General features: G+C 34.7%; 1 protein-coding gene across 3 annotated transcripts in view; it reads left to right on the top strand.

Moving 5' to 3' along the window:
• Ythdc2 (YTH N6-methyladenosine RNA binding protein C2) overlaps positions 1-15,208 on the top strand; it is a 64,257-nt gene that overhangs the window by 26,042 nt on the left and 23,007 nt on the right. For all 3 annotated transcript variants that reach the window (XM_075968723.1, XM_075968724.1, XM_075968725.1), the window contains 9 exons: positions 73-251; positions 466-562; positions 643-730; positions 817-897; positions 3,687-3,769; positions 9,991-10,096; positions 11,608-11,727; positions 12,012-12,284; positions 14,449-14,575. In XM_075968723.1, the coding sequence (XP_075824838.1) occupies positions 73-251; positions 466-562; positions 643-730; positions 817-897; positions 3,687-3,769; positions 9,991-10,096; positions 11,608-11,727; positions 12,012-12,284; positions 14,449-14,575 (1,154 nt within the window). The remainder of the gene's footprint in view (positions 1-72; positions 252-465; positions 563-642; positions 731-816; positions 898-3,686; positions 3,770-9,990; positions 10,097-11,607; positions 11,728-12,011; positions 12,285-14,448; positions 14,576-15,208) is intronic.

Genomic DNA, 15,208 nt, shown 5'->3' with positions numbered 1-15,208 from the left:
TCCTTCCTTCCTTCCTTCCTTCCTTTCTTTCTTTCTTTCTTAATATAAAAACTGACTTGGTATTTTTCTTAGTGCTTCATTGGAATTTGGAAATCTAGATGAAAGTTCTTTGGTTCAAACAAATGGAAATGACCTCAGTGTAGAAGACAGAGAACTGTTGAAAGCTTACCATCATAGTTTTGATGATGAAAAGGTAGACTTGGATTTGATCATGCATCTTCTATACAATATCTGCCATAGTTGTGATGCTGGTAAGTGCTATCTGAAAGAAATGGAGCATACTGTGTTGAAAAATTGGTATTTAGTTGTTAAATTTTTCTGTAATTCTGTTGATAGTGATGTGTGAATAGTAGTTCTTTTATGATCATGTACCAATGTGTGAAATCACATATTATTCTTTATAATGAGTTTTGTTGATTATGTCTGATTTTACAAGATTAAATACTAAAAATATTTTTCTCCAAGGTGCAATATTAATTTTTCTACCTGGATATGATGAAATTGTTGGTTTGAGGGATCGTATCCTGTTTGATGACAAGCGGTTTGCTGACAATACACATAGGTAAACTATAAAGCTTTGTACTTGTTGCTCAAGCTAACAAACAGGTTCTATGGTTCATTTTCTCTTCTCAATTGTAATAGATATCAAGTCTTTATGCTCCATTCAAATATGCAGACATCTGATCAAAAGAAGGTATTAAAAAATCCACCTGCAGGTGTCCGAAAAATAGTAAGCATCATAAGATCTTTTATGTTCTACTTTTGTTATTCATTGGTCTATTTTCATATTAATCTTAATATAACATTCCATTTCAGATCCTTTCCACCAATATTGCTGAAACAAGTATCACTGTCAATGATGTTGTCTTTGTTATTGATTCTGGTAAGGTGAAGGAGGTATGTATGAATAAGTTATATTTGTACCAAATGAAGAAGATTGAGTTCCAGTCCAACAGCTACTTTAGTAAAACTTCATTTTAGATGCAAATTTCTTTATAGATGAATTTAGCATAATAAATGTTATTTTACTAAACTGTTCTAACTTATATTTAGTATGTTGGGTATATTTTGGTGATCCAACAAATTAGACAAGAAGATTCACTTCTACTTACTAACTAGTAGTAGGAAAGTAAAGAATTAGAATATGTACAGTAAAAATTCGTCACATAGTGGCAATTTGATTTACATATTTTCTATTTTCCTCTTATATTTGGGAATCGGTTGTAGCCCTCTTATTCATTGATAGAACCTAATGCCTTACATATAGTGTGTGTGCGTATGTGTGTGTATAGTAGGTGTTCTAAAGGTATTTAGATCAAGAGAAACTTGATTAACAAAGGAAAACAAAATCCTAAAAATTGAGAAAGATGTATGCTGGGACCTCATGCTTCCAGATGCACATTTACCTACACATTTACACGTGCACAGACGCATACATACAAAACCAACAGCAGTGCAAATTAGGGTGAGCATCCCAGTAGTTAGCCAACAGTGGAAATCACTGCCCGGCTTTGTGCAAAAAGAGTTTTTTTTCTTACTCTTTTATCTACTGTCTCTTGATACTTTCATACTACTGTAACCATTCATAAATTGCATCAAAGACATCAAAGCATAAAATATTTACTATTAGACCCTTTGCAAAAAATTTTCTTCTCTCAAAAATAAGTGATAGCATTTGCTCGCTTTCAGTATTAACATGACTAATAATTCCCAGTGCCATAACTTTTGATAGATCAAATGATAGAGGTAATTAGTTTTTCAAGGAAGAAATGATAAAATGGATATAAGTAATCATTTTAGTGTGAAAAATTCATGTTTTCAATGTAATTTTAGTATCACCTTACAGAGAATAAAATTTCTTGTAGGTTTTGATCAAACTCATTGTAAAGGAAGAGTAAACTGTTTCAGCTATAGTGTTAAAACTAAGTGATGTGCCTTTACATACCAAGACTTGTCAGATGTGCTGAATACCTGCCCTCTCTGTACTGGGTAGGCTGAGACAGGAGGATCTAAGTAAAGTTAAGGCTAGCTTGGGCTACATTGCAAGAACCTGTCTCAAAAATAAAAAAAGCAGTAGTATCAAAACCCATTGCCATTGTTCTTTGTGGGAGCCTAGGCAGTTTGGATGCTCACCTTACTAGACCTGGATGGAGATGGGTGGTCCTTGGACTTCCCACAGGGTAGGGAACCCTGATTGCTCTTTGGGCTGATGAGGGAGGAGGACTTGATGGGGGAGGGGGAGGGAAATGGGAGGCGGTGGCGGGGAGGAGGCAGAAATCTTTAATAAATAAATAAATAAATGAATGAATAAAAATTAAAAAAAATGAAAAAGCAGATGTATTGCTCTTATGTTATTTAAATTTTAGAAATTAATTCTTCTAGGTGTTATCAAATCATGACTTTAGCACAATAGTATCAAAAGTATTATACATACAAAATTAACAAATGAAACAAATATTATAAGCTAAGCAACATACTTTCTGAAAATTTCTTGACTAAACTTATTAGAAAATGCATTTGTATTTGCTCTATTTAATTAATTTTATACAATGGAAAGCAAGGGCATGGAATCCTTTTTAAACCACTTCTACAGCAGATCTTTACTTTTGACCATTTGAGGAAGTCTAGTGTTAGTAATGATTATATTTTTCTTTGAGACATTCAGGAAAGGTTAATATCTGAGTAACTCAGCAAGATGTTACTTCACTTAGAGGTGTTCAGTTTGGTAATTATTAGTCATTCTTCCAGAGATTTACTCTTTGAGATGTATTTTGGCATTTTTTTTTCTAGTCATTCTTATTTCTTAAAAATGATGTAAATGTGATAGAAAAAATCGCCAGAGAATCCTATTTTTGCTTTTTATATGTGTTTTGTTTGTTTTTTATAATAATTTCTATTTTTTGACATGATAATCACATCATTTCTTCCCTTTCTTTTTTCTGACTCATCCCTGGCCCTTACTTTTTTTTTTTTAAAAAAGTCCTCTTTTTCTTTGTTATTTATTTATATATATATTTCTAAATCTATAAATCCAGTGTGCTCAGTGTATATAGTGTAATCTGTGTCCATGTGATCTCAGGGCTGACCACTTGATATTGGATAACTAATTGGTGTATTTTTGCCCAAGAAAGACCATTTCTCCTGCTCTCGGCATTCCCCAGTTGCCTCTAGGGTTGAGACCCTGCAAGCTCTCCCCCTTCATGTTAGGATATCCATTAGTGGCATCCGTGTTCTTGTAATCTCTAGGCAGTCATATGGATGTCATAATAAAGTCTTGGTGTCCTCTGAGAATCAGTTGTTATTAAACTGTAGGAGACAGTTGCAAAATGCCCCACACAGCACAGCCTGGAGATTGTGTAGATCTTCAAAGCTTTGTTTGCTGTCCGTTGTTTTTCATTATAATGTTTATATCCAACAAATGTGAGTTTTTAAGAATCAGTTTCTTCAATGGGGAAGGGTAGATGGGGTAGGGAGAGAAAGTGGAGAGATTGGGAAGAGGGGAGAGAGGGGAAGTTTTGGTTAGGATTTAAAAACAAGAAAATAAAACAAAAACAAAACAGAAAAAAATAATCAGTTTATTCTGATTAATCAAGAGGGGCCTTTAAGTTTAACTTGGGCATGTTAAAATATCTATATTCTTATTAGTACCAACCATGTTTTAACATAAAGATGATTTAATATTGCAGAAATCCTTTGATGCACTGAATTTTGTTACAATGTTAAAAATGGTATGGATTTCCAAAGCTAGTGCCATACAGCGCAAAGGCAGGTAATGTATATTTTATGTTATAATTACATGCATAATCTATATTCATTTACTTGCCTGTTTGATAATAATATTATATAAATTGCATATTGTATAATGTTCCTTTTATATGTTAGTGTCACGTTAGTCTTAATTTTATTTATTATTTTTTTAAATAAAAGTCAACATTTATGACTATACCAGCGATGCAAAGCAGTAACTCAAGGAGAGGCTCTGTAGGTGGCAAGTCAGGCTTATATGCTCGATTGACTAGTTTCTTCTCTTTTTGAACATGATTTTTTTTTCCAGACCACACAGTGAGACTTTATTTCAGAAAACAAATGCTAGAATCAAGAACCATTGCTCTAGACAGTCAAACTGTGTCTATCGTAAAAAATTATAAAATTTAGATTTTATCTATGGATGCTTACCATGATAAAAGTAACATTTAAATGTTTTTATGCATCCCCATTTTTCTTACGTTACATTTCTATGTTTAACTTATTTACTGATATAACCAATTAAGCTAATTCATTCTTTCTATTATGTCTTCTGGAATTTATTTTTTTTAATTGATATTTATTGAGCTCTATATTTTTCTCTGCTCTCCTTCTTGCCTCTCCACTCCCACTTCAACCCTCCCCCAATTTACTCAGGAGATCTTGTCTTTTTCTACTTTCTACTTCCCATGTAGATTATATCTATGTAAATCTCTCTTAGTGTCCTCATTGTTGTCTAAGTTCTCTGGGATTATGGTTTGTAGGCTGCCTTTCTTTGCTTTATGTTTAAAACTACCTATGAGTGAGTATATGTGATAATTATCGTTCTGTGTCTGGGTTACCTCACTCAAAATAATGTTTTCTAGCTCCATCCATTTTCCTGCAAAATTCAAGCTGTTGTTATTTTTTTCTGCTGTGTAGTACTCCATTGTGTAAATGTACCACATTTTTCTTATCCATTCTTCGATCAAGGGGCATTTAGGTTGTTTCCAGGTTCTGACTATGACAAACAAAGCTGCTGTGAACATAGTTAAGCACATGTCCTTGTGGCACGATTGAGCATCCTTTGGATATATACCCAAAAGTGGTATTACTGGGTCTTGAAGAAGGTTGTTTCCTAATTTTCTGAGAAATCACCACACTGACATCCGAAGGGGTTGTACCAGCTTGCATTCCCACCAGCAAAGCAGAAGTGTTCCCTTTTCCCCACAACCTCTCCAGCATAAGTTGTCATCGGTGTTTTTGATTTTGGCCATTTTTACAGGTGTAAGATGTAGTCTCAGAGTTGTTTTGATTTGCATTTCTCTGATGACTAAGGATGTTGAACATTTTCTTAAGTGTCTTTCAGCCATTTTAGATTCCTCTGTTGACAGTTCTCTGTTTAGGTCTGTACTCCATTTTTTTTATTGGATTATGTGATCTTTTGATGTCCAATTTCTTGAGTTGTTTGTATATTTTGGAGATCAGACATCTGTCTGATGTGGGGTTAGGGAAGATCTTTTCTCATTCTGTAGGCTGTTGTTTTGTCTTGTTAACTGTGTCCTTTGCTTTACAGAATCTTTTCAGTTCCAGGAGTCCCATTTATTAATTGTTTCTCTCAGTGTCTGTGCTGCTGGGGTTATATTTAGGAAGTGGTTCCCTGTGCCAATGTGTTCAAATATACTTCCCACTTTCTCTTCTATAAGGTTCAGTGTGGCTGGCTTTATGTTGAAGTCTTTGATCCATTTGAACTTGAGTTTTGTGCATGGTGATAGATATGGGTCTATTTTCATTCTTCTTCATGTTGATATCCAGATATGCCAGCACCACTTGTTAAATATGCTTTCTTTTTTCCATTTGATATTTTTTGCTTCTTTATCAAAGATCAGGTGTTAGAAGATGTGTGGATTGATATCCAGGTCTTCTATTCAATTTCTTTGGTCCTCCTGTCTGTTCTTATGCCAGTATCAGGCTGTTTTCAGTACTTTAGCTCTGTAGTAGAGTTTGAAGTCAGGGATTGTGATGCCTCCAGAAGTTCTTTTATTGTACAGGATTGTTTTGGCTATCCTGGGTTTTTTGCTTTTCCAAATGAAGTTGAGTACTGTTCTTTTGAGGTCTTTGAAGAATTTTGCTGGGATTTTGATAGACATTGCGTTGAATTAGTCTTAATTTTATACTGTCTTTGCCAAGCAAATTGTTTTGGTACTTTAAAATTAATTAGCTAAAGAGATTTAAATCACATTTATTTAGTTTTTTTTTTTAGTTTGTGTGTGTGTGTATGTGTGTGTGTGAGAGAGAGAGAGTGTGAGAGAGAGAGAGAGAGAAAGAAAGGCTATGACACACATTTGACATTCAAAGAATACCTTTCAGGAATTGGTTTTCTTCTTCTACCATGTGGTTCCTGAGAATAGAACTAAGTTGCTGGGCTTGGTCACAAGTGTCTTTAACCCCTGTACTATCTCACTGGCACATTTGGGGTACATTTTCAGAAGTTAAATTTAGGCTATATTGCTGGCTCAAGTGAGACCAAATCCCAGTGTGAAGAGAGAGGGCAGTTGAGCCCATAGTCCCACTTGTATCTGTGGAGCTGTTGACAGTTGTTAGCTACTGGGAGCGGGAGAGACAGTTTTCTTGAAAGGTGTAGCCTCTGTTGACTGTTTGGTGGAAGACCAGATATCTGAGACTACTTGAAAAGCACAAATTGATCTTAAAGGCTTTTGTTGTTTGTTTTGTTTGGTTACAAAAAAAGTAACAAGGTTGGGTAGGCAGGAAGTGGGGATGGATCTGGGAAGCATTTTGTGTGTTTGTGTGTGTGTGTGAATATGGTCAAGAGAAAAAAATTGAAACTGTAGTATAATTCATGTTAAGATAAAAGACATTCAAAGGAAGCAGAAATTATAAACATTTAAAATATAGGACAAAGGAATAATTTCTTCAGAATACAAGTAAAATCTTTATAATTAAAATAATTTTAGTACAGGCCAAAATGGTTTATCAAAATGAAATTTATACATGTCCTGCTAATGCATTGTTTCACATATTGTCCTTGAGCTAGCAATCCTTTTGTCTATATCTCCCAGTTGCTGCCTTTACGTGTAACCAACTACCCGAGCATTTCACTATTGATGGACACTACCCAATTCCCGTATCTTTTATTATAATGTTGCAAAGACCAGCCTCAAAAAACATCTTTACCTCATGTATATCAAAGTGAATACAAATCAATGAAGCACTATGATTTTTCTTGTTAGTCTGAGACTAATGAACATGTTTTATTGAATAGAACATAGAGGCAAAAACATTGGTTTAAATATTTTGCTAATGGGAGTTTATATTGGTATGAGTTCTTCAGAAGCTAAATTAAAACTATTTCTTAGTCTTCTTTTTATTATATAATCCATGCCTCACAGTGTATCTTAATATCTTACTTTTACTTATTACTTGTATATGAAGATTTTTCTTGTTGTTTTTTGGTTTGTTTTTTTGAGACATGAAGTTTTTTTGCTTTGTTTGTTTTTGAGAAAGGGTTTCTCTGCGGCTTTAGAGCCTGTCCTGGAACTAGCTCTTGTAGACCAGACTGGCCTCAGACTTGTAGAGAGATCTGCCTGCCTCTGCCTCCCTAGTGCTGGGATTAAAGGCATCCATCACCTCCACCTGGTGACATAAAGATATTTTTAAGACTGTTCTTTACAACATTATAACAAAAGATCTGGGAACTGGGTAATATTCATCAATAGTGAAATGTTGGACACAGTTACATGCCTACTTCTGCAATGGCAGCAGCTGTGTCCTGACTCCAAAATACCAAAAGAAAAGATACCCTGTATACTAAAGGCTTTAAGGCATGATTTCTGTGCTTTGCAACTCCATAAAGTCAGACATTGTTATAATTATGTCAAGCTGTTCTCTTTGATACATTGAGCTGATTTATAATATTAAGTGTATGTTATTGCAGGTCAGAAATCTTAGTAAAGCTCGTTCTATTTTCAGTACATACCAGGGCAACCTTTGTTGTGAAGTATGGAGTAATAGTAATGACTAAGGTGTGGTAGTTAATTTTAAGGTGAAATAAACACTATAATCCGTGTTGATACTATTTGCTGTAACTGGATTATGCTTTTAGCGGAGTTATGAGTGAATTTAAGAAAAAAAGAGGAAAGGGGGAACCACAGAAAGACATTCCTGAAAGGTTAAGGGACAGTCAGGTAGGACTGTGAATGAAATGAGCAGGGAAGTTGTCTGTATAGTTTAGTTTGAAAGAAGATGGTGGAGACTGGGCTGAAAGTTTGGAATAAGTCCTTAAGACCAGTTTTATTTTTCTCTCTTTTTAAAGAAGTATGCGTGTGTGTAGGTGCCTGTGGAGGCCAGAAGTGCTGACCTCCTGGAGCTGGGTCCTCTATACAAGCAGTATTCACTCTTAACTGCTGAGCCGTCTTCTCAACGTTTGTGCTATCTAAAAGAAGCAGCTTTTTGGAGAATGGGTTCATTAATATTTTCAGTTCCCTAAGAGAGGACAATAGGCAGCATTATTGTACAGGGTGAAAACAGAAAGATGGGTAATTCAAGATGTAGTAAAGAAGTATTATTGGGGATTTTTAAATACGTATGGGGGTGGGGAATAAGGAATCAAGTAGAATCAAGACTGCTGGGCTGGCAAAAAGGCTCATGAAAGCATTTGCCATATAAGATAAGGCTGCAAACCAGAATTTGATCCTGGAAATCTATAGTAAAAGGAGAGAACCTACTCTTGATAATTGTCTTCTGACCAGTGCATGTGCACTGTGGCAAGCTTTGCACTTGTGCGTGCACTCGCACACACACACACACACACACACACTAAAAAAAATGTTAAGTGTTACCTAGGGTTCTGTTTTAGGAAATTGGACATTGTTGCTACTGTTGCCAGATAATTTGGTAAAGGTTCTTCTGTTGAGAAGAAGAATTACATTTTGGCTGTCTTGAGATTTAATTGACTAGAAAATCCATGTGGAGCTTTCCAAGAAGTTTCTGAAGTGTAGGCCTTAAATAACACCAGGAGATTTAGGATGGATAGAAGTTGAAGCTAAAGGACAAGTAAGATCCCCTCAGATGATGTGATGACAGCATATGAAGAGCATAGGACTGTGGTCTAGCCTCAGAAAGACATCAGCATTTAGGGTGTGGGCAAAGGCTAAAAGTTCTATAGGGGAGGCTGACAGGGTAGGAAAACATGTTGTTAGGAAGTAATTGATGTGGAACTGAGTGGTTCCAGAATCTGTATGGGCCTGAGCCAGGTCCTCTGCATATATGTTATGGTTATGTAGGTTGGTGCTCTTGTGGGACTCCTAACAGTGGGTGTGGGGGGCTATCTCTGCTACTTTTGCCTGTACTTGGAACCATGTTCCTCTACTGGGTTACCTTGTCCAACATTGATATGAGGGTTTGTTCCTAGTCTTATTGTAATTTGTTATGCTATGTTTAGTTGATGTCCCTGGGAGGCCTGCTCTTTTTTTTTCTTTAAGGGAAATGGAGGAGGAGGAGGAGGTGGAGGTGTGTGAAGGGACTGGGAGGAGTGGAGGTAGGAGACATAACAGGTGGAGTGTAACATATGTAAAGAATTGAAACAAAGAGTGGTTCAAGAATATAAGATTTTTGTAGAGCCTTCATGTTTCCCTCTCTCTGTCCCTCCATTTGTCCCTCCCTCCACCTTCCTTCTTTCCTTTCTCTTTCTTTATCCTTTTGAGGTTGTGAGCTCCATAAGGTTGGAAGTATCTCTGTCATTCATCCTGGACATTAGCTATTTCCATGATTAGAAAAATTAAAAGGAGACTTATGTCATCATACTTTCTGATGCTTTCCAAGAAATTGTATGCCACTCTGATAAATGCCAGTCCTATATTGTTATGTAATTCATAATTTGTACAATTCTATTCAATGGACCTGAACATAGAGCTTGATAACATCTCAGTAAAATTGATTAAATTTAAATTACTAAGCATTCATGTTTTGAATTTCACTTAGTTTCAAATTTATGGTACTAATTTTTGATTTTTTTAAGTTATAACTGTAGAGAACATTGTTTGTGAATCTAGCTCAGTAAAATGATAATATGGAGTACCAGAGCACAAAACACCTTTTAAAAGTATTCATAGAAGATAAATAAGGATTAGAACTCAGATGTCTTGATCTTAATTAATTTCCCAGTCTCCTAAATTGCATTAGTTTATAGTTTTATTATTATTGTCCATATTCCTTATCTGAGTCTGAATTTTGTGTTTTATTTTTAAGAGCTGGACGATGTAGACCTGGAATTTGTTTCCGTCTGTTTAGTAGACTCCGATTTCAGAACATGCTGGAATTTCAGACTCCAGAGCTCTTGAGAATGCCTTTGCAGGTAGACCTACAGCTCTAAGCCTTCATCTGTGGGTGAAGGGACAGCTTCCAGTTCAGTTTGTACAGATTGGGCTTGAATTAATCACTTTACAAAATAAAATCATAAGTTACATTTTATGAAGGAAATATATCCATAAAAAAAGATTTTTTATACAAATCTTACTGAACCTTCAGATATTTATTGGAATGCATTTAAATTATTGAACCATGTGTTTTGTGTGTGTGCTGTAGCATCTTAAGAGTCTCAAATGCATAGTATGGATTTTTAAAATTCTGGATATGATTAGAAACTATTTAAGTTGCAAAGGTAATGCAAACATTCACTGAGATTTCAAACTTTCATCAATTGTTTTTCTTTGAGTTTTCTGCCTCTGTGCAAAACTACTAGAAGAATATCAGTCTGATTCTGTATTTTAAAAGACTTATTTATATTATTTTTATTTTACGTGCATGTTGTGTCTGTGTATGAGCAAACTCACTATCTGATGTGAGTGCTGGGAACCTAGTCTGCTTCACTGCAGTGCATCAAGTGCTCTTAACCACAGCACCATCTCTCCAGCCCCCACTTTGATTCTTTGGTCTCTTAGCCTGCATGCTTGCTTTCAGTCACACAAAGGATACAGAATCATGTTTTTGACATCCATATCTCTGTGATAATTTTCGATACCCAATGTTTTTACAAGATTTCCTGTTCCTTTTATATATAATTAAAAATTTGTAAAACCTAAATTACTAAATAAACTCTTAAGTCTTTCCAATCCTCCATTCTCATGTTTCTACTCATATCATATTTAGTGTTTTTTTTTTTAAGTTGCCTTTATTTCTTTTGTGTATAGCTTTTGCTATAATGTGCTAACCCATTTCCAAATTCCTTTCCTTTATTTCTTTTATGGTACACTTCCATTTCTACTCTTGACATCTCAGTGTATGTGTTTCTTCTCCTAGGAAATTGTTTAACTTTTCCTGCTCTTGCTGAAACTTGATTGTAATTTATCTCTGCCCCCACCCATTATTCTTCACAGCACTCAGCACAGTTATAATTAAGTAACTCGCTGAAGTAATGCGAGGTCTGTTTTTCCCTCTCCTATAAACTCTGAAAGAGCAAGCACTGTCCTCTTTCTCTGACTTATTACATAGTACCTGTGTGTAGAAAGCACCTGAATATTTGGTGAATGGAATGATGATAGATTGAGTGAGCATGATAGGAGAAAAATTACTTCCTATTTGGATAGTGACTCTCTAAGTTTTGTGGGTAAAAGCTATGTGAGAAAATGTTGCCAGAAGGGGCAGTGATCATCTTGGTATAAGTTGATTGAAGGCATTACTGGTCATTTTGGTACAAGTTGATTGAGGGTATTACAAACACATACTTCATTGAAGATGCTCCTTCTATTCCTTTGACTCTGAGACTTTGCTACTCTGGGACTGGGAAACCGTTCTCATGATTTCTTTAAATAAAAGTTAATGCTTTATTTTTACTCTTTCTAATTTTTTTGCTCTTGTGGTTTACAGGAACTTTGTTTACATACTAAATTGTTAGCCCCTGTTAATTGTACCATTGCTGACTTCCTTATGAAAGCTCCTGAACCACCTCCAGCTTTAATTGTAAGAAATGCTGTTCAGATGCTTAAGGTTGGTGTTTTAAATATTCTACTTCAATGGGAAATTAAAGCTAAATGAACATATATTTAAGTAATTTTATTCTTTTAAAAAATGTCAGTTGATCAGTGCTTTAAATACTGCTCTTACAAATTAAAATAGTAGATATAGTCTTATATATTTAATACAAAATATATTTTTATGTGATGTGACAGTAAATGAATAATTTGCATTATTTTATACTTAATGAGTTTTTAACTTAACTATATGATTCTGGGTTATGTCAAATTGTTGGTTGTTTTTCTTCCTTTACCTAGACAATAGATGCAATGGATGCATGGGAAGACCTGACTGAGCTTGGGTATCATTTGGCTGATTTGCCAGTAGAGCCACATCTCGGTAAAATGGTCCTGTGCGCTGTTGTCTTAAAGTGTCTGGACCCCATCCTAACAATTGCCTGTACGCTAGCTTATCGCGACCCTTTTGTACTGCCTACCCAGGCCTCTCAAAAACGTGCAGCTATGCTTTGTAGGAAACGGTTCACTGCAGGGACTTTCAGTGACCACATGGCACTTCTCAGAGCATTCCAGGTACTATTAACTTTTGTTTATTGTTAAGTATGCTGTGTTAAGTACATTCTTTGGCAAGTACAGCAGTTTCAAAAATAAATAAAAAACTATATAACATTGTTATTTTTGTTTTATTTAGGAAACCACATTTTATTTATTTTTATTTAAGATTTTTTTTATTTTTATGTATGTGTTTTTCATGCATGTATGTATGTGCATCATATGTGTACCTGGTGTCTGAATGTCAGAGAAGGGTTTGATTCTATGGAACTAGAGTTTTGGAGGGTTGTGAGCCACCGTGTCAGTGCTTAGACCTGAACCTGGGTCTTCTACAGTAGCAACAAAAGCTCTTAACAACTGAGCCATCTCTACAGTCTCAGAAGTCACATTTTGTCAGTGGAACAGAAGTGGTAGGGAAAAGACCATGAGGCCTCAGTCCTACACAAAGAACTATAGGCAACTAAGAAATACTGAGAGTGGAAGAAATATTCTTCCTCAGGGAAGAGCATACCAATTGCTTAGAGTACCAAATGCTCAGCCCTGAAAATATACATACAAATAACATTATAGAGACAGAACAGGTTACATATGTAGCAATTAATGAAGAAAGAGGCCATGAATTTGAAACAGAGTAAGAAGGGGTGTATGGGAGAGTTTGAGAGAAGAAAAGGATAAAAGAAATGATGTAACTATATTATAATATCAAATAATATATATCAATATAATCAAAATAAGATATTTTTAAAAAAATATGTGATTGCTCCTTATAGTTTAACATGACCAACTTATCTCTATTTTGTCACCCCTATTTTCTCCTATTACGTGCTGTAGTATGCGTGTATATATTTATATCTCATGTTTGAAAGTTGTTTATTGTTTAGTCATGACTTTGCCAAGAAATACTTTTAAAATTATTTTGGAATGACTGTGTGCAATGTAGAGGACACAGAACAAAGACTGGAAGAAAATTATCTTCAATTTAGTATTTGTAAAATTCTCTTTTTTTATAGTATTTCTTTTCCTTGTGCACTTTAGGTACTATGCCAAAATTTAATTTTATAAAACAAAAAAGATAATCTAAAATTTTTAAAAATAATAGTGAGATAATGAGTAAAGAAAATGATAAGACAGAAGTAACCTCTGAGGAGAGAAATGCAGTGTAATTTAGAAATTTAAATATATAGGAAAGAATATATTATTTTTTAAAAATATATTTTTTAATTCTTAAAATTTCTTGATTAGAGGCTGTGCCTCTCTATACTCTTACATTTCTCTTTGTTTATATGGAAAGCACCCTTTCCGACATTCAATATTTTTCTAACATATATAATTTAAATAATTGTAAGCTCCTTTATGATTATTATTGAGTGATGGATTGTTCAGTTCAGATATTAGATATTATAGATACTTATGTAATAATCAGAAATCTGGAGTAGAATTCCTGTATTTTGTTCTTTCCAGCTCTTTTGAAAGCTGATGAAATAAGATACAGCTTTCCTTCAGTTATGTTCCAAGCCAGGCTAGCATATTTTCAAAGGCCAGATTTTTATATTGTATATAAAAATTCTAGAAATCCCACTTAAAAAATAAAGGATTTATTTATTTTTTCATTTAATGTATATGGGTGCTCTATCTGCATGTATGACTTTATGCCAGAAGAGGGTATCAGATCCCACTAGAGATGATTGTAAGCCCCCATGTGGTTGCTGGGAATTGAACTGAGGACCTCTGAAAAAGCCAGTGCTCTTAACTGCTGAAACGTCTCTCCAGCCCTCAGAAGCCCACTTTCTATTTCCAGTCAGTTGGTAGAGTAACGTAGAGGTTGTTATTATGAGTTTCAGGATTCCTAGACATAAAAGTATTTTAGTGGAAATAAATAAATAAATCACTTATGTGTAATAAACTAGCTATCTTTATACCAGCCAAAAATTATATCTATGAGGATAATTTTACAGAGTTGGTCATTTGAGTCATTTGATGTTCAGTTCTCATTGGAGTTTTGTAAACTCAACTGACTTGATAGCAGTTGTGTATAAACTAAATGACAAGTCTAATTTGATTATAAAATCTTAGACTTTTAAAAATTGTTAGAATAATACTTTAGTGGTTGATATAGTGGCATTGCTTTGTTACCTTATTGAGGTGTGATTGGTATATACGTCTTGTATATATTCTGTTTCTGTAGGCATGGCAGAAAGCACGAAGTGATGGCTGGGAGCGAGCTTTTTGTGAAAAGAATTTTCTCTCACAAGCTACTATGGAAATCATTATAGGCATGAGAACACAGTTGCTTGGTCAGCTTAGAGCATCAGGTAAGGTTTCCTATGTAGAACACCTGCTTATCCTTCATGTTTCTAAACTTCAAGTGATGCCAGCTTCTGTAGTTTTTATATCACATTATGTGTCTGTATTCATGAGTATATACCCTTCTCTATCTCCTGAACTTTTCCTTATTGATAAAATAAAACATTACACAGGCTGTAGCGGTAAACTCTATGGACATGGTCTGTAAACCCTATGGATACTCTTGACAATGAGCAATTTATATTTTTTGTTAAAGATCAGTTTAGATTTAATAAATTGTTATATTTACTTTTGCTTCTACCAACCAAAAATTACTTAACTCTATAAAATAGCAATTATAAGAATTTAAGTAGAGGGCTGGAGAAATGGCTCAGTGGTTAAGAGCACTGCCTGCTCTTCCAAAGGTCCTGAGTTCAACTCCCGGCAACCACATGGTGGCTCACAACCATCTGTAATGAGATCTGGTGCCCTCTTCTGGCCTGCAGGCATACATGCAGACAGACTATTGTATACATAATAAATAAATAAACAAATATTAAAAAAAAAAAGAATTTAAGTAGATTGATATGGCTACTGTGTGTGTAGTTGTAGAACACTAAAATGATTGGAAATAACTTGAAGATACTTAATTCTTTTCTGAG

The sequence above is a fragment of the Microtus pennsylvanicus genome, chromosome 4 (genome assembly GCF_037038515.1).
Source record: "Microtus pennsylvanicus isolate mMicPen1 chromosome 4, mMicPen1.hap1, whole genome shotgun sequence".
NCBI classification, from domain to species: Eukaryota; Metazoa; Chordata; class Mammalia; order Rodentia; family Cricetidae; genus Microtus; species Microtus pennsylvanicus.
Note: the sequence above shows the minus strand (reverse complement) of the source record. Positions and strands in the feature narration are given on the sequence as shown.